General features: G+C 37.5%; 2 protein-coding genes across 2 annotated transcripts; both read right to left on the bottom strand.

Annotated features, from left to right (window-relative positions):
• Positions 1–2,674: 2,674 nt before the first annotated feature.
• Positions 2,675–5,701, bottom strand: LOC145684478 (uncharacterized). Its single transcript, XM_081756918.1, has one exon. The coding sequence runs from the start codon at positions 5,699–5,701 to the stop codon at positions 3,677–3,679; it is 2,025 nt and encodes a 674-aa protein (XP_081613044.1). The 3' UTR covers positions 2,675–3,676.
• Positions 5,702–5,786: 85 nt separating this feature from the next.
• Positions 5,787–17,296, bottom strand: LOC145684482 (uncharacterized). The gene is made up of 6 exons (XM_081756930.1): positions 16,712–17,296; positions 13,309–13,569; positions 12,655–12,855; positions 10,861–11,072; positions 8,545–8,689; positions 5,787–5,908 (listed from the first exon to the last, which is right to left on the bottom strand). Exons 1-6 carry the CDS (start codon positions 16,923–16,925, stop codon positions 5,787–5,789), a joined length of 1,155 nt encoding a protein of 384 aa, XP_081613056.1. The 5' UTR covers positions 16,926–17,296.
• Positions 17,297–18,791: the final 1,495 nt, after the last annotated feature.

The following is an 18,791-nucleotide window of genomic DNA, read 5'->3' as shown; positions in this document are numbered from 1 at the left end:
CCATTCTCCATTCCCGTTCCTCTTGGGCCCGAATATTCGTCTCAGGATCTTGTTCTCAAATACTTTCAGTTTATGTTCTTCCCTCAGAGTAAGTGACCATGTTTCGCAACCATATAGAACAACAGGCATGATTATCGTTTTGTATATTTTAAGGTTCAAATTCCTCGACAGAATTCGCTACGCTAAGAGATTTTGAATTAGTAAATTTTAGGAAGAAAGCAAGAAAAAATGAAAAATGGATTATCCTTCCAAGAATAAAGATTTTTTTAAAAAAGTAAACTTTTAAGAGAAAAACGTAATCCTATCATTTATGTTTTCATATGTTATTAGTATATATAGTACATGTATATATTGTTTTGAGATGGAAACACTTCATAATCGGATAATTTTTAACCTGAATATTTTAAGAATGAGTTATGTATATTTTTTTATGTGAATGTGAATTTCATGAGGTACGTGTAAACTTATGAGAATTTCAAATTTCAAATCTGCAATTTAAAGGTCTAGTGCATGCTATTGAAATTATGTTTGTAATATGATACGCGTGAGCCTCTCTCTTTCAACAGGGAATGCAGTCACAATATGTTATATTACTGCACAGACCATTTACGTATTTCTATTAGTAGGTGAATTGATGAACTCCTTCGTGGCTAAGCGGTTAGCGTACGCGCATTTGGCGTGGGAGATCCGGGTTCGATTCCTGGTTGGGAGCTCATGTGGTTCGGAATCCACGTTAATCAGTAGGTCCACGTCTCATATAGACTCGCTGCTGAACGGGACATTAAACTCAAAATCAACTCAACTCAAGGTGAATTGATGTTTTTTTTTAAAAAAATCAAATACAACGTATATTAGATTTCAATATATTAATTTGTGTCCATAAAAGGGGTATGTCATTTGCGTTTTTAAGATCAGACACATAAAATTTCATATATTTAATTTAAATTAATTAAATCCGTGCTTGGACGTTTTTTGATATTTTATTCACAAGGGAAACTAGAGGTAAAGGGGAAAGGGGGTGAGTACTGCAATTACAATAATATATCCTTATCTAGTAATCAAAAATAAAATTTGATATTTGAATTTCTCATTTGAAATAATTAAACACATATTTAAGTGTTCTGTTGATATTTGACCTAGAAGGAAAGGAAAGAGATTAGAAAAAAAAAAAGATACGTTACTATTGCAAGGAGTGATCAGAAAGTAAGGTTACCAAATTTGCACTAAAACGAGTATATATTATTTCATACAACCTATACAGCCAACAGATAGTACATACATTAGGTTATTTTTCGACCATAGTCTCCATATCGATTGGGGCGCTTGTCGCATCGTGACATGCGTTTGAAAGTTCCCTCCTGGTAAAAATTCGGTCCTTGCGTATTCAGCCGCGATGTCACGAAGTGTTTCCATCTGAAGCAACGCCACGGCCACGTAGATGCACCTTTCAATTGCGGAAACAGATGAAAATTGCTTAGAGCCAGGTTCGGGCTGTACGAAAGATGGTTGATGACTTTCCAGCGAAACTGCTTCAACAGCGTAATTGGTCAGTCACTGCCCAGGTAACACAAATTGGAACAGAAGACGTTTTTTTAAGAGTATCACATGACGTCATTTTTTTGGTGATAATGTCATCAAATATCACGTGATCTGCAACGTCTTCTGCAAGGTGCAGTAGACGTCTACAGAGGACGATTTGTGCACCGTCATTTCTTTCACCTCGATTTCGTCGTCCGTAGACGTCTACTGATGACCTATATGGTACCATCATGGTACGTCATCCTTTTAACCTCAATCACGTCATCCTGGTACCTACTTGAGGTACCCTTTTGGTTATCCTGGTACGTACGTTTTAAGTCGTCTGGTGACCTTGGAGGTACCTTGAAAAGTGCTCTCTCAAATATATGGGTGGATTTGGAACGGATTGAACTTTCCATGGCTCGTCCACCCATGCAATGAAGTATCAGCATAAACTATTCCCAGCCACCTAATTTGACCCACAACAAATGGATCGACTCTGTCCGAAACTACTCATTTATTTGAGAGTACTAACGAAGGAACTTCTAAAATCGATGAAAGTTACGATTGTGATAACTATGGTCAATATCTTTGTACAAAATGAAATAACTTACTGTTTTTATGCACTGATTTAATTTTGTAACACATACTACAATATTGCAAATGGTTTTACTGTATGAAACTCATACACATGTGTGGTTGTTAAAGTTACAGAGATACCCTAATGTTCAGGAAAAAAAAAAATCAATATACGTACATATAATATAATATAATATACAAATATTAATTGCAATATAAAGAAAACGTCACAATACTATGTGGTTGTTCAACCATAATGTTCACTAAATACACATACTACAATATTACAAGTGGTTTTACTGTATGAAACTCATACACATGTGTGTTTGTTAAAGTTCTAACGTTCAGGAAACAAACAAAAGAAAAATCAATATACGTGCATACAAATATTAATTTGCAAGTGCTTTTGCGAAACACATAAGAGCAGCTTCAAACTTACATATTCTTTATACATGATGTTTGCTTTTAGGGAGTGGAGGGAATCATGAAAACAAAGCTCTCTCGATTTTTGACCTCACACACTGATCACCAAAAGATATTACACTCTTTATATAAAGAAAACGTCAAATGCTATGTGGTTGCTCAACCATAATGTTCACTAAATAATAATAATAATAACATAAAGAATGAGGAGCACATAGAAGAGTAATGTTGGTCAAAGCTGTCCACTGCAAGCTCTTTTAACTTATAAATAGAACAGGTTTCCTTCCTTACGGCAGGATCCACGCTGGTTAAAAACACTTTTAAAATGTAAAGTCCACAAAGCTTTTCGATTTTCTCCTAAAATCGTCCTTAGGTGGTGGAAATGTAGGCGTTTAATGATTAAAATATGAAAAAAAAAAAAAAAAACACTAGCATCTGCTTTTAGTCCAGACCAATGGCATGGCTGCTACCATTGGTCTGGACTAAGAGAGTAGACCAATGCTAATGCCAGAAGGGCAGCTGCTCGTTTTATTCTTTACTATTTTTCTAAAAGTGTTTTTAATCAGCGTGGATCCTGCCGTAAGTATAAATTATGTTATCCACGCAGCGTGTTCAATACTTAGGTTTCCTTACCTTTATAATTTTAGCTTAGAAAGAAAACTGATATAGAATTTAGAAGGAAAAGTAACAAGTAAGTACAAAAATGAATATTAATTTTACCAATTTCAGAGGGAAACCTTTTGCACCCGTTTCTAAACACCACTCAATGGGTAGCCTTATGGCTGAATATCACTAGGCTTTCGCTCCATTTTCGGGTTACGTCTATTATTTAAATATCAGGGCAGCAAAACAGTAAGTAATTTTGGTTCGTTTTGTGCTTCAATAATGAGTACAATTAGTTTTAAACAAAATGCTATTAATGACTTAATACATGATTGTAGACACTTTTTGGATAAAGCAATGTCCTGAAAGTGTCCGCACACAATCCTGAATCTACCAGTAGCATTTGTTTTTTTAAAAATGTACTGATTATTGAAATAAGAAATGCACATTAATGCATGAAAATTATTTTCCAGTTTACCTAGAGTGCAATTTAAAAAACTGAGGCAAAACTATACCTTCTCCTTGACAGATTTAAGTCGCTTTCTTTAGAAAATTAAAAACAATGAATTAAAGGAAATGTAACAAACTTTTCTTTCAATGGCAACAGTACACACTTTGCAGCCACTTCATTCACACACAAAACTGAAAGATTGTCAGACAATCGAGACACCACAAAAACGTCAAGTTTCTTTGATTCACATGGCCTAGTATATAAATTTTCGTAATTTTTGAATTTCTTGACAACAAGCTGCAAGGAGTTACTGTTGCGTGGTTGAAGTACGTTGTAAAGAACAGCTACCTGTCCACTCTTCGTGAGAAGGAAACTGTCGGTCTCACTACATGCGACAAGCACAAATTTCATAAACACTACTTTCTTATATTGCGTACCAGTAAACCCATAAGGTGTTGGCCCATCTTTGTGCTCCAAAAGGTTTGTAGGTCTTTGTTGCCGGACTAGTTCCTCGACAGGAACGATATTCCTCTCTGCTATCCTATTGTGTATCTGTGACAGAGCCTGGCTTGGGGACCTCAGTTCTTGCTTCAACTGCCCTAGAAAGTTCTCAAAGCAGTAGGCAGAGTAAGAATCTAATGGCCCAAAATGTTCTGCATCGTTGGCCAAGTGAATTAGGGAATGCACATTGTACACTAAATAAGAAAGTCCATACACATTCTTACATTCCTCAACAAATAACTTTAACACAATCTGAGCATATTGCGAGTACAAGGGTAAAAGTTTAGAGTTCCTCAGTATTGTTATTCCAACATGGAAAAGAAGGAAATGATTATATACATTTCTTTCCATGTGTTTCTTGAGAATTACTGGTCCAAGATACAGGAGGAAAGTGCGGTATTCAGTGCCCTTCCAATGCTCCAAATCCTTAAAACCCCTAGGTCTTCTGTTAAATTCCAGAGGAAAATGATTCTGAAAAGCTATTATTTCGTCTGAAACCAACTGAATTGTTTGGCCACTAAACTTTGCCCCACTTTGTAAGTGTCGATCTTCTGCTCTGACATTTCCAGGTCCATTTACCCACGTGTGAAGTAACTTTCTCATTACACCTAAATCCACCGCATGCATGGGTTCCACCGGGAACTGGGAAACAAGACCGATACCCAATCTCAACAAGGGTGAAACTCTCAAACTGTGCTCCTCATCCTCCTGGTTTTCTAACATCTTATCATCTCTCAGTCGACAATTCAAGTCGTCAAGAACCACACGTCTTTCAGTATATGTGCCATAACATACACATTTATCACATGAGGAGTAACCCCCATGTGATTTAACACATTTTAAGTAAGCCCTGGCAGGCATATCACATACAAAACTATGGACATTAACTGCGTATGTTTTGCTGTTGACAGTGAGTCCATTTCGCCTGAGAACATTCATTTCATTAATGAAGTCCTCCAGAAAAATTTCCAAGGGCTTTGGTTTCTCCCTTCCACAGAATAACCCAATGACAAACGGAGGAATCTCCAAACCATAAACAAGTCCCAAGATTGGCCAAAAGGAGACGCTGGAAGCTTCAAATAAAGGTATCCCGTCTATATTTAAAATAAGCTGGAGTTTCGAATCATTTTTAAGAGCACCCTCATTTTGCTTCACAAGCTGCTGCAGGCAGCTTTCAAGTCCAATATGGAGATACTCTCCATTTTCAAGAATCTTCTTGTGTATTTTTCCCCTTGGGGTTCTTAATAAAGTTCTAGCATCTGTTGGTAAAGACGCGTGCAATGTATGAAGTCCTCTCAGCAATGAACTTAAGGCCTCGTGACTAATTCTGTATTTCAGAGACCAGGTGCACAAGAAGGATTTCAATTCTTCGTCAGAATTTATGGGCGTGCAGACAGTATTTGGAATTTGGCCTGAAGTCTCTTCTGTACTCCTTTCTGGGTCAGCTTCCTTGCATTCACCCCAAAATATTTCATCCTGTGAAGATGAACTATTTATCGCGTTGGGACAATCTTCACCAGGCTGCTTAGAAGAGGAATTGCCAGAGCCAAGAATTTCACTGACTGCCTCATTCAATTCCCTGGCAATTCTTCTTCTTAGCTGCCTGTATGAAACTACTCTAAACATGTTACAATGTAAATACAACTAATATAAAAAAAGTACAAATATGAAAGCACTTTCCAACAAAAAGCATTTTTTATGAACAAAAACTTCACTGACTACTTCTCTGAACCATTTGTTTCGCGAACCGTTGTGGGGCATGCTTCAGCCACGTCTTAATTGTGTCCTCTAATGTTCGTTCGGTAGAGTTTGGGTCATGCTTTCGTGCTGCTCCTAAAAAGAAAAGATATAATGGTAAGTAGAAAAAGAGAGAAAATCATTATTTGCATATCATTTAAATATATGCTTCAAATATTTTTTTAAATGTGTAAGAAATATTTAGATAAATTATGTTAATGTAACTCAACTTGATAGAGGGAAAGGCGGAAGGGAAACCAGCAAAAGGAAGATCAGGATAGAATATTTTGATGCGCTTACAAAGAAAAAACCATACCAAATTATAGAACATCTCTGCCAAGTAAGAGAAAAGTTGTAAAATTTTCCATGTTGTCCACAAAACTATGGTTGTGGTGAGAAAGAAGAAGACATGAATTTTATCCAAGCACCTAAAGGTCATAATGAACTGGTGAATGTGTCGAGCTGGATCCTTATAATTGAGTGTTGCACTTCAATGGGGAACCTGAATATAGTATCCACTCTCATAATGAATGAATTCCAATATGGCTGTGTAAAGGTCTCGTTGTGTAAACAAACTCTCGAACACGTTCCGCGTTTTCACTCAGCGATTGCATATAGCCAGATCTGTAGGATAAATTTTGACAGAATAAGAAAAACCACATCCACCAAATACTTTTGATCCCTACTCAAACGAGCACCTTGGTTGTGAGAGAATTATATTTTCCGAAATGACCTGACTGGATCGAGTTAGGTGCCACACCACCTACATAGCGCTAATAGGGGTCGTTCAAGAGAGATTAATCTTCTATTATTGCTCTCCGGTCGTTACTTCCCTCCGTGATTTTTTTTCTTCTTGACAATGTTTTGACAAGTCTGCTGTTAATGTTAAGATCAAATAAGGACCTCCGGATCAAAACGCGCTAATGCACCAGATAATTTTTTTCAGGAGAAGCAAATGAAATCTACTGGGGCAAATCCGTAAGCCGTAATGCACATAGGCAAACCGCATTTCGATTTGCAGATTCTCAGATACAGGTGCACAGCCTATCTGAAGCTACCTTGCTCTTGTAAACCGCAAGCAATGTTTCCAATGCACTGATTATTACGTCTTACAAAATGCTTCATGCTACTGCAACAGTGGTTTGACTTGGTACCCAAATCTTTGTCGTAATATTGTTGTATTTGTAAATTTCATTTGAATTTTGGAGGGGAACGATATTACAAGCGAAGGTCCTACAACTCGAAACCGATAGCTCAGTGGTAGAACGCTCATCTCTGGTTCTACAGGTCCCGGGTACGATTCCCGGCCCCACCATGTGAATTCGTGGTGGACGATACCGTGCTCGTGGGTTTTCTCGGGGTACTCCCGTTTCATCCCACTTTCTCATTCCACCATTTCATTCATCCTTCACCTTTATCATCCTTCATCGTCTCCCTTAGCCCTATCGTTGGCACAATTGCCGGATGTTAAAATTACACATTTACCAATTTTCGAAACCGATTTACTGTAAATTTAACATACTAGTATAATAGGCCTACGTTTCAGTTTGTTAACATAAAAACTACAATTTTTTAGACCCTAGTATATAAATTGAACATTTCAAACTTAATCCCTTTGATGTTGTAAAGCCGTACTTTTGGTATTTTATTAAATTTCAGACCACTGTCAGAACAGAAAATAGGTTCTGTGGTTCTCAACTTTTCAACAGAAATTAACTATCTGTGAATGCAATTTCTCATCTCTACCAAAAGAGATACTGTCATTAATGTGATATATTTTTCAAATTACATTTTTTTCATCTTTTTTCAAAAGCTCAGATCTTATCAAAAGATATTATTCCAGGGTTATGAAATTTTGTAAAGGGAATACTTAGATATAACTTCTCACTACTGCGAAGGCATGGTGAATTTTTTAAGAACCACAAAATTTTATTTTCATTTATTTATTAATTTATAAAATTTTCGAAATTTCAGACTCCGTGCCATAACAGATCATCTCCAGGTTCTGAAATTTTGCGAAGATAATATTTATATGCCGGTACAACTTTCCTGCAGTGCCGCAAACTATGATCGTCAGTTTCATTTTCTCAACCTCCCCCTTTCCCTGCCTGATGCACATAAAATTCAATGCTGTACTCAAATTACTTATATCCAAGCGGTGGTATAGGATAACAGCGTCCACCTGCCACACGGCACTGACCAAGTCAAGCGCGGGTTCGAACCCTGCTCATAGCGGCATCCTAACAGGTTTTCCCTGGTTTCCCTCAGTATCACCAGGCGAATGTCGGGATAGTACCTTCTCTAAACAGGCCAGGATCCCTTCCTTCTTAAATCCTGACTTAAAGGGCCAATGTGATCTAGCATTTAGAGGCCCGATCCCTTTCTTGTGTACTTTCAATAAACAAATAAATACACAGACAAAAACTACCATAAACCGTCAACTGTGTTCTAGAAAGAAATTAGGTTATACCTATATATCGTCTGAACAAATGCTCGAATGCTTTATAGATGCATCCAAAATCAAACTGTCACTTAGGTCACGTCAACCCAAGTTAACAAGTTTCTGCAATACAGGCCATAGGTTAACTAACAGGTACCTGTTGTAAATGGCATGCTTTTTTAATTAATGCAACAATACAGAAGTAAACTCTTGGGGCAAACATGAATAATAAAATATAAAGGAAAGGCAAATTAAGGAGTAATTTGTAATATCTTTAAGGAAATCCACTTACGAACCACAGCTGCCTTCAATGTCAGGTTGCAGAAAGCTTTCTTCTCCTTTTTTCCGCGAAAATTGTAGGTCATGGCGACTTCATTGCTCATTACGTGGCGTAGAATGCCACACACTCCAGACCCCAGGGAAGCAAAGTAGGAACACTGAAAGGAAGAAGCAGGAGATATATAGAAGATGGAAATAGTTGTAAAAAATGTTATAGTACTTATAAACCTGGACAGTCGTTCAGAGTAGAAGTCAAAAAAGTGAACTAGATCCTTCGTAATTCCCTCAGGCCTGATTAGAGGGAAAACTATTTTCCTTCAATTTCGTAATGCTGGTTGCACATGTAACTTGACGATTCTCCACATAATGCGATTTTCCTTCTCACTTTGTTCAATTTTATTTTCTTTATAATATATTTCGTAACTTGTTAAAACAAGAAGTGCGAAAGAAAAATGACAGCAAATGCAACACTACGTACTCATATATTTGAAACGAACTACTCATGTTGTATTTGATTATTTTAAAGAAAAAAATATTGTCTCTTTTCATATGTGGAGAATGTAAATAAATTGTTCTTTAAACTTTTAGAAAATAATAATAATTGAGAAATAAAGGGGTTACTGATGGAAACAAGAAAAAAACTGTCTAATGTTAACTTTCGTTCCGGGAATCTGAATCGTCTCATCTCTAGAGGCTAACGTAACAACAAAAGCAAGTATATTCATTTAGCAACAGGGCAGGGATGATCTATTTTCAAGAATTATACATCACTATAAAACTAACACTGAAATCAACCCCCCCCCCCCAAAAAAAAAGAATTCTGTAAGAAAAAAGTCTAAAACCTTTCTAATTTTTTCTGTCATTACTAAAAAATAAACTATAGAAGAAAATTAGAAATGCAGAAGTCAAGCAACTTCATGCATTATGCTAGGAAATGCCTGCTATGCTTTCTTAAAAGTGGAAATATTGAACTGCTGACATTAGTAGCAATAGCTGTTCACCTCTTTGAAACATTTTTCATTACATAAGAAATACCTGCTAAATGAATTCTAAACAAACTATCAAATTCCCTGACTTTTCTAGGAATTTTTAGTACCAGGCTGGATTTGCTATTTCAAGTGAGTGCGAACAACGCTGTAGTAGTGGCGATCTACACACAAAGTCTGCCTTTTCTTCCAACTACTCCCTTTGCATCATGGAGATTGAATATTTTTACATTTGCCGTTACGCAACATACATGATACCACGAAGAAAAAAGTGACAAGTAGCTAGAACAACGCAGTCCTTGTTGTTTTTCCACACCGAAGCGTTCTCAAGTTGACAAGGGAATCAGCGCAAGTTGCGATCGCTATTGCAACAAAGGTTTGGTTTGCTTGTAAGAGGTTACATGTACATGACAAAAATGCGCAGCGAATGTGCCATCGACAATTACACTGTAAACTACGAGATTGCAATATTCCCATCACAGTGGTCCATACTAAACATGATATGGTTATGTCAGTAACTGTATGCACCGTAAACTGTTCCTTTAGCTAATGTGGTATTACAGTGTATGTTATGCTGGACACTCGCCGCGTTCTACCGAAGGTCACCTGACGAAGCGTCCAAGGCGACATCTAGAGAAACCAGACAGACATGAACGCAGAACAGGGAACCCAGTATAATAAAGACACTCGTATATGTTGCATGAACATCAACAGTCCATAGTCCCCCCCCCCCCAGAAAAAGTGCGTTTCTTCGGTTAAATTCCACAATAAAACAAAAAAAAAATCCACCTCCAAAAATGTACTTAAAATGATAACCTTCAAGTGATTTGAGCCTTCTCGTACAATTTTCTTGAGAAAAAAAAAAAAAAAAAGCAGTCGAGAAATGTTATAAGCTGTGCAAAATTGAAACAAACACGGGATTTAGATCGGAAAAATTCCCGAATTTTTGTCTTTCACATCAGCTGTTGAGTCTTCGAAGCCGCGCGCTCACAGTGGTATGGATTTAGGTTGAAAATCTTGCTGTACCTGTAGGAATGTAACTTGTATGTGAAATTACTCGCTATTTAACTGGTCTCCTACCATTCGACAACAGACTTTCTCCAATATTTCATGCCATAATTTATTTTACTAGCAGGAAAAATGAACAAGAAATTTCACTGTAAACAATGACGAAGTGTGGAAACAAAATCATTTAACAGCTATATACTGCATCACTTTCTCTTAACTACCCATGACTTTTCTTTTTACCTACTATCCTTAATTCCGCTGCTTTTGAATTCTTTAACTTTCACCTATGAAGACGTATGAAACATAGGTACGTAGAAGTGAGAATGCAAGCTTACCACGTCTGAGAAATGTTGGTCGTCTTTCAGGAACTCTTCCAACTTTTCCACATCTCCTTGTGTTTTCAAAGGGAAATCCACTGGTAGGTTGCAAATTGGTATACGCTGGATGTCTGAGGAAAGCTTGCTGTTCACTTTCTCCAGTAAGCTGTAAATCTGAACATTCTGCTGTCTAACTTCTATGAGGTAAGACAGGAGCTTCTTCTGTAGATCTGAAATGGAAAGTCAGGAGGAAAAGACTTCAGTGTCAGATAGAAAAGATCTCTGTAATACAAATCAAATTGCTATACAGAATTGCTTACCAACTATTGGGCTTTAACAGAACAATACATCCTAGACCAGTATAGATGGCACTCGCTAATGTAAATGGCTAACTGAAGTGATCAAGTACAATGCAAAAGTTGACTTGAGATAAAGATGTTGAAGATGTACTTTCGTACGAAAAAGAAAGTATGATAAGTGAAAACATACAATGTACACATCGGAAATTTAATAACGGTGGAATACATACTAAATATTAGTTTCTAAAAGTTGGCGAAATCTTCAAGAAAACAGACATGTGTTGTAGTAAAAGAAAATTAAAACCAATAGATTAAATTGAAATTCGATTTAATGTTTTTAAGCATCTTCGTCACAAGTCGGGATGGGGTAGGGGAGAACATGGGAAGGTTGTCGGCCAGGGCCTAGTTTTGTGGGTACCATCCTGCTATTTAACTGGTGCGACTGAGAGAAAACACTGGAAAATCCTGAGTCACGATGACTGGCCGGTGGGCGCAAACCATCGGTCTTCCGAATGCGAAGCCAGTGTTCTACCAACTGAGCTATGGCCCCTCGATTAAAACAATACAGTAGGATGTGTTAATTACGGCAAGTTAGTACAAATTTAATATTTGAAATTGGCAAAGTTATCATATCTCATGAATATACTTTTCTTTAGATCATAAACATGGTATTTTATTTTAGATCAATAACAATACTCAACATTAAATATTTCTACAGGTATTATAACAGTGGTGCTTATGTCAATTTTCCACACTTCAAATAATTAAGTCATTAGTTTCATAATTTTGAAAACCGATTTAGTAAAAATTTGCTCAAAGTTAAAAAAAAAAAAACTGTTTTCACTAGAATGTTAAACAGAGTACTTAAGAAAAAAGGATTTTTTTCAAGAAAAGTACAAGGAAGTGGAGGCTTATGTGCGATGAGTGAAGTATATAAGTGGATAATGAAATTGGAAAAGAAAAGTATAGCGACAAAATATGAAGACAGAAGAATTATTGTTTAGTTACAGTATTTATATGCAAAGAAACACATACAGTTAAACATCTATGCACAATTTCCATGAGACAGCAGAAAATTAAACAATAGTTACGCGAAAACAATCAATATGTTAAAAAAATATTCAAAGTTTTTTTTTTTTTTTTTTGGACCAACAGAAGCAAGCATAGGTACAGGAAAACAATAAGTAGCACCAATGTGTCATATCTCATTTGGTCATTTGGTAAAGTGTAAGCTTACCATTCGGAAGGTCCTAGGATAGATCCCAGAGGACGCCCATCCTGATTGAGGTTTTTCCAGACATTCCCTCAGTCACACTACGCAAATGCCGGAATGGTACCTTCCAAAATTGGCCCTGGTCGACAAACTTCCCACATCCTCTTTCCCAGCCTGTCATAGATGCTCAAAAACGTTAAATCAAATTCAAGTTCAGTGTAAAGAGGAACAATGCATACAAGTTCTAACGTCATTGGGCATAATTAAATATCAGTTGTGAACCTTAGATCATCAACTTACCTAAGCCAGCGTTATCTTCCTCTGGCCTGCTGTAAGTTCGTGAAGACAACGAACTGAAAGGCGATGAGTTTACTTCTGCTACAAGAATAGACACGTCACCAGTGGGGGATCTACTCGACTCACTGCTCACTCTGTCTCCAGACGCAATCCTCTCCTCTTCCCTCACGACGAAAACAGATGATGAGTGTTCAGCTGTAGGAGCTGTAAAGAAAGAAAGCAAACTTACTTACGAGGTTGACAATAACAGGACAACTCATAGCAACAATAGATAATATTTAAAAAAAAATGAGTAATAGTCTCCCCTTCAGTCCTAAACGAGCTGTGGAGCTTCTAAAGTTTAACGCTGGTTCAGATTCATGTGTGCCCCCGCAAGAAGTTGAACCCAGGACCCCACTATTGGAAGGTATGTTAATAATGAATATTTCCGATAATTATTATTTGGTTTCATGGTAAAGAAGCAAAGTTAACAGATTTTGTACTTGAGTTGTCTTTTTTATTTAACTTGAACATATATAAACTTTCAGAAAGTCATCTTGAAAGCTATGCTTCACTAAAACTGTTCAAAATCTGTCATAATTTCTTGCTTTCTAAAACCTCTTAACAATACGGCCAAAAAGTATATCCAGCTTAGAATAATTTTAAAATATCTCTTACCCGCCTCATCAGCCAAGTTCTCAAATATCGGCGTTCCCTGAATGTCAAAAAGCTTCCTTTTTGTAGCTTTCTTCTCTGGCAAACTAGTGCCAGCTGAGAGTAAGGGAGGTATACTGCTTGGTTGAAAAAGGTTCACGGGTTTTAATTTCCTCTGAGGTCGTTTGTTGTTTCCAACACGATCTTCAGCATCTGACTCTGTGATGTCACTGCCACTACAATCTTCCAATCTCTTTGCATATGACCTTGCCTTCTCTATATCATCTGAAAACAGAAAGGGAAAAAATATTAATGATTGCCCCTGGAAAAGAGTGAAACAGTGAGCAAAATGTCAAGTATATGGTAAATGAATTCTCTTGGGTGTTTTAAAAGCAGGTACATATGCATAAACATGAAGCCGAATCTCTTATGTATTTTAAGCTCGACAGTTGGTTCTTGTATCAAATGCAATGCACTTTAACTAGTATCGTTAATGCCATTCCGGATAACTCTCTCAAACTCTCAATATCCTGCAAAATCAAGGGATGATGTGACCGCGTTTGAACATGGTTGTACTTCGTGTTTACGATTGTAAACTTTACTAGTAGGCGCAAACATTGATTTACACCGTTCGCAACGCTGTATGAGAGGAGGAGCTAATCTGGCCAGTGTTGCTAGTTACACGCACTCACTATTTATCAGAGTTGGCAAAAACCATGGTTTTTATTGAAAAAAACAAAAAACTAGGTTTTTTGGTTTAAACCCGGTTTTTTTTAGTTTAAACCAGTTTTTTTTTTGGTTTAAATAATTTACTCTACGTATTTATATTAAATATGAACAGAAATTAGTTTGTTTCGCCTTGGCGTTATTATGCAACAACAAGGTTATGCTGGAAGGGGTCACATAAGCTTAAAGCGGAATCCAAACCGCTTCTCGGCTTACATCCAAGAGAAATTGTCCAATTGGACACGAAACAGGGACTAATTGGTCATAAATGCGATTGCCGACTCACTCACGAAGGACCCTTTATAAAGATACGTTGTACTGATCTTTACATAGGCCTGGTTGTTAATGTAATTGTCAAGAGTCATATCAGAAGGACAAAAAGATAAACAGTTACACAAGTAAAAAATTTGCACAGAATTATATACAAATCGGGAAACTCCCGCGATAAACTTATAATCCTCATGTGAAATTTAAAATTCGCGTAGATTGTACTACAGTTTCTTTTAGTCAGAGACTGCATTTATCCAGTATACGTCTGACGTTCCGTTTGGAACTGAAAGGTACAAACAAGTCGTTGAATCGCTTAAATAGTACCGAGATTGTCAGGAATAATAATAGTAATAAAAATTTGACAAACTATCTTTTTCAGAGAGTATGTTGTTGACGTTTCTACAACTGCCTACATCCATGTACCTGTAAAAAAAAAAAAAAAAAAACTCATGACGTAGTCTAGAAAGTAAAACCTCAGACCACTCGAAACGTCTGAGTGAGAAATATAAAATGCCTCCCAAATTCCAAAAGGGATTTGGAAATTACCTGCTCTAGTTATGGTCACATATTCATGTGTTGTTGCGGAATAACCCTATTTTGAAACTTGTATTTTGACGCTGAATGGTATTATTTTGTTAATTTCGGTAAGAGTTTACTTTGAGCACAACAAATCCTATTACTGTCTTTAGAGGAAGGTTTCTAGAACACTGGCCCGCCTACCTGTACAAGGGGTACTAACCGAACTTAACTAACTTGGCCTGACCTAACCTACCTAACATATTCAACCTCCTGTATTAGTGCCGTATCGTCGGACTACTTTGAAAACTGAAAAAATGCACCAAAATATACTGCATTCTGCTATATTCTGTTGGATTACATCAAGTTACGTTAGAAGACGTTACTTTACGTTAGGGGCATATAAACTACAGTCCAAAGAAACAACTCAACCTGTACTAGGTGGCCACTAAAAGCACGAATTCTATCTAACCGAGTCAGGGCAAAAGCGCAGCAGGAGAGCCCGAGCGGAGCAAGGGGGTGCGTCCGAAGGAAGCAGGCGTGTCAGCGAAGGTGGGTATACGCGTAAGCGAGGGCAGTGACAACATGTGGGTTTTGACGGTCAGAAAAATTTAAATAGCACTTGTCATCGTTCCATACTAACAACACTTCACTTGTTAACATACAATACAGCTTCTGTACATTCTGCAGAAATTCATTCCCGTTCAGTTAGGAGTCACTTACCTTCAAAACTGAGGCTTGTAAACTTTTCCAATTTCAGGAAAAAAAATCGTGTACAACAATTTCCTGGAGTTTCTTTTCCTTAAATAAATACTCCGCTAAATAGCCCTCGACGTTCTCTTATTTCTTCCCCAACGCCATGCCTTTCGTGCTACTATATCATAAGAAATGCACCTCTCCGCGAACTAGTCCTTCCGCCTCCAAATACAGTGCCGCTTACATCAAACACAACCAATAAAAACGGCAACTTTATTCAGTTTTACTATTTTACTCATCTTATTCACTCATTCCTCTTCACAAACTTAAATAAATTCTCCAATTGACCCGGTAAATTTCCTAAAATTGGTCCGGCGATACAGCACTTAACCCCAACCTCTAATCAAATTTAAATTAACATTATTTTGGATTTTTTTTTTTTTTTTTTTTTTTTTTACGAAAACCTTGTTTAAGGCAGTGTTCTTGTAACAGGGGGCTAGCGTTCTAGAACTTTCCTTCTTTTGGGTCTGGTTAAGCTGGTTAGTTCTCTTTAATGATGATGAAAGGAATGGTATTTAGTAATATTTTTACCCTTGTACTTAAGAAAAATAGATTCAAGTAGGCCTATATGTGAGCCTATCAATGTTCTGCTTAAAGCAAACTTTTGCCATATTCCTCCCTTGTACTAATGTTTAGTGGTGTATGTGAGCAAGGTACTAATGATGTTTTCTGCTTTATCTCTACCCGCATATGTTACTTTTTCTGTGTTTACAGGTGATACAAGCGAGGGAAACAAGCGGAGGAAACTGATTCTGTCTATGTTCATCAGAGATTATGCATATGGAAGAATCTGTTTTCCGCAACATTTTTCTTCGGTTTCATCATCTGTACATGCAGAAAAATAAACACACTGCTGAACAAGACTGCACTTATTTAATATAAAAACACATTTACACGTGTTTTTATATTAAATAAGTGCAGTCTTGTTCAGCAGTGTGTTTATTTTTCTGATTTTATTCGCAAGACATTGACTATGATTGTGTGTCTGTACATGCAGAAGTAGCATTTGTTGGTAGGGATGATCAAGCACGAGTGGCGAGACTGCCATCTTAAGAATGACCGGTAACATGACTAAAAAAAACTTCTTTAAAGATAAACTAACACCTTATCCTAACTTACGCAAAACAATATGCAAATTATTGAATTAAAATATACTAACCTGTTTCATATTTGATTTTCCTTATTTCGAACAAAGTCCAATCTTCTTCGTTTGGTTCTTCCCCCTTGAGTAGCAGAGCCTCAAAATTTCTTCTTACTTTTGCTTTTGTCGGCCAGAAAGCTTGTTTCTTGCGTGGCGTGAGCCACGATTTGTGGATGATGACAATGGGAATACCATCACTACAAGAGTTTTCTTCCACTACGAGAAAAGACATGGTGCAACTACATATACGGTAATCTTCCACCTTGCCGCCTACGAAAACTGCGAAGCCAGCGCATGCGCGGTTATCATGCACACAGCGCACGACACAGACATGGTACCTTGTAGACGTACATGGTACTTCCTGTTTCGAACATTAGAGGTTACGTGATCCACACTGTCCATGCAACGACGTTCATGGTTCGTATTGAAAAATGTCGTCATTCATATTGACTATTATGGAACGTTCCAGATTCGTACCTCCATCGGCAATAAAAGTCGTCATCACCATGCCATTAGTGGTACGTTTTTTGGTGGCCTAAATATCTAGAAAGACGTCTTCCAAGATATTGGTACCATAGAAAGACGTTCATGGTCTGGTTTGTGTTACCTGGGTGCGTTCCTTGTTGGGGACATTTTCTTTAGCAGCCGCAAAACTTCAGACACTAGTCCTTGGATATTCTGGCGAGATATCATAAACTGTTCGTGAACCTCTACCAGCTGCCAGTGAATTTCAGCTGTCGTTACATGTTTCGCTCATACAAATACAGAGCGGACTTCTTTGCGAAACCAGTTTTCCAAACGAGTCGCCATTTGTGTTGATCTGCAACTAGTGGCCGGTGGCGGAAACTCTGCAGAGTTGAAAATTCCACGTATTACAATTACCGCATATTCCCCATTCCTCTATAAGAGACAAAACTCCAGAAATATCGCCTTATAAACTTAGTTTCTGATCGTCCCTCGTATTACATCAATTATGATGTTAACATGTTTATATCTCGGAATGTCTTAAGGTGAAAAGTAAAACTGAACACGTGTTTCTGCGTTTCTTCGTATTCCACGTAGAAAGAGAAGGAAAGGACGGAGAGCGAGCCAACCGCCCTGGGTTGCAATTACGAGGGTCACTAGAAAAGTTTTGAGACATGCAGCTCTGGACATACATATTCTTACTTCAGCTATTGTAACTTTTCAAGTATTCTCCCGATATTCCATGTCTCTTCCTCCTAATCAAATTCTGGAAGCAACGATGCTACTAGATTTTAAGCACTGTACTTAACTGTTCCTTATAGGTATCCACAGCATCTTCAGGAATGGGAAAACGATACCCACGTAGTTTCTAATTCAACACAAGGGACATAAAAAGTCACACGGTCCAGATCGGGCATGAGATGTAAGCGGATGCGATAAAAGTTTAACAAGTGTTGGACAATGAAATCAACTATTTGGCTGCCAGAATGGGCTGAAACATTGTCATGGGACAGTAGGATAACTCGCAAACTAGTTCTCAGTTGCTTCTCCTTGATTCTGTTGAACAGTTCACGTAAACAAACGCTTTCGTCCCACTTGACAGAAACTGTGCATTGATCTCCTAGAGTAATCGTAAGCTCATGTCTACTTTTTGAAAACAATGTGACCACGATTTTCTTCTTATACTCCGTATACTCTTGAGTTTCATTAGTGGTACTTCGCTAGAAAACACCCAAACAGATAGTTAATTTCTACCATTTCCGGTCTGAATAAAGTTAACAGAGGAAATGGAGTTATCCTTCGGACGCTAAATTAAACTCAAAACACCGGTTCTCGCTCTCACTCTTTCTCCTCTCGAGAATAAAGGTGATACCGGAAATGGTTAATTTCTACTACTTCCGGTTTAAGTAGACTGAACAGAAAAAATAGAGTAATCTTTCGGACGCTAAATCAATTTCAAAACACCGCATCTCTCACTCTCTTTCTTTCTCTCTCTCTCTCTTACCATTTTTGCTCTGTAGAGTTCAACACTGAGACCGGAAATGGTTAATTTCTACCACTTCCGGTTTAAGTCGAGTGAACAGAGGTAATGGAGTTATCTTTCGGACGCTAAATCAGTTTCAAAACACGGCAT

Source organism: Thermobia domestica, chromosome 1, assembly GCF_964235325.1.
Source record: "Thermobia domestica chromosome 1, izTheDome1.hap1.1, whole genome shotgun sequence".
Taxonomy (NCBI): domain Eukaryota; kingdom Metazoa; phylum Arthropoda; class Insecta; order Zygentoma; family Lepismatidae; genus Thermobia; species Thermobia domestica.
Note: the sequence above shows the minus strand (reverse complement) of the source record. Positions and strands in the feature narration are given on the sequence as shown.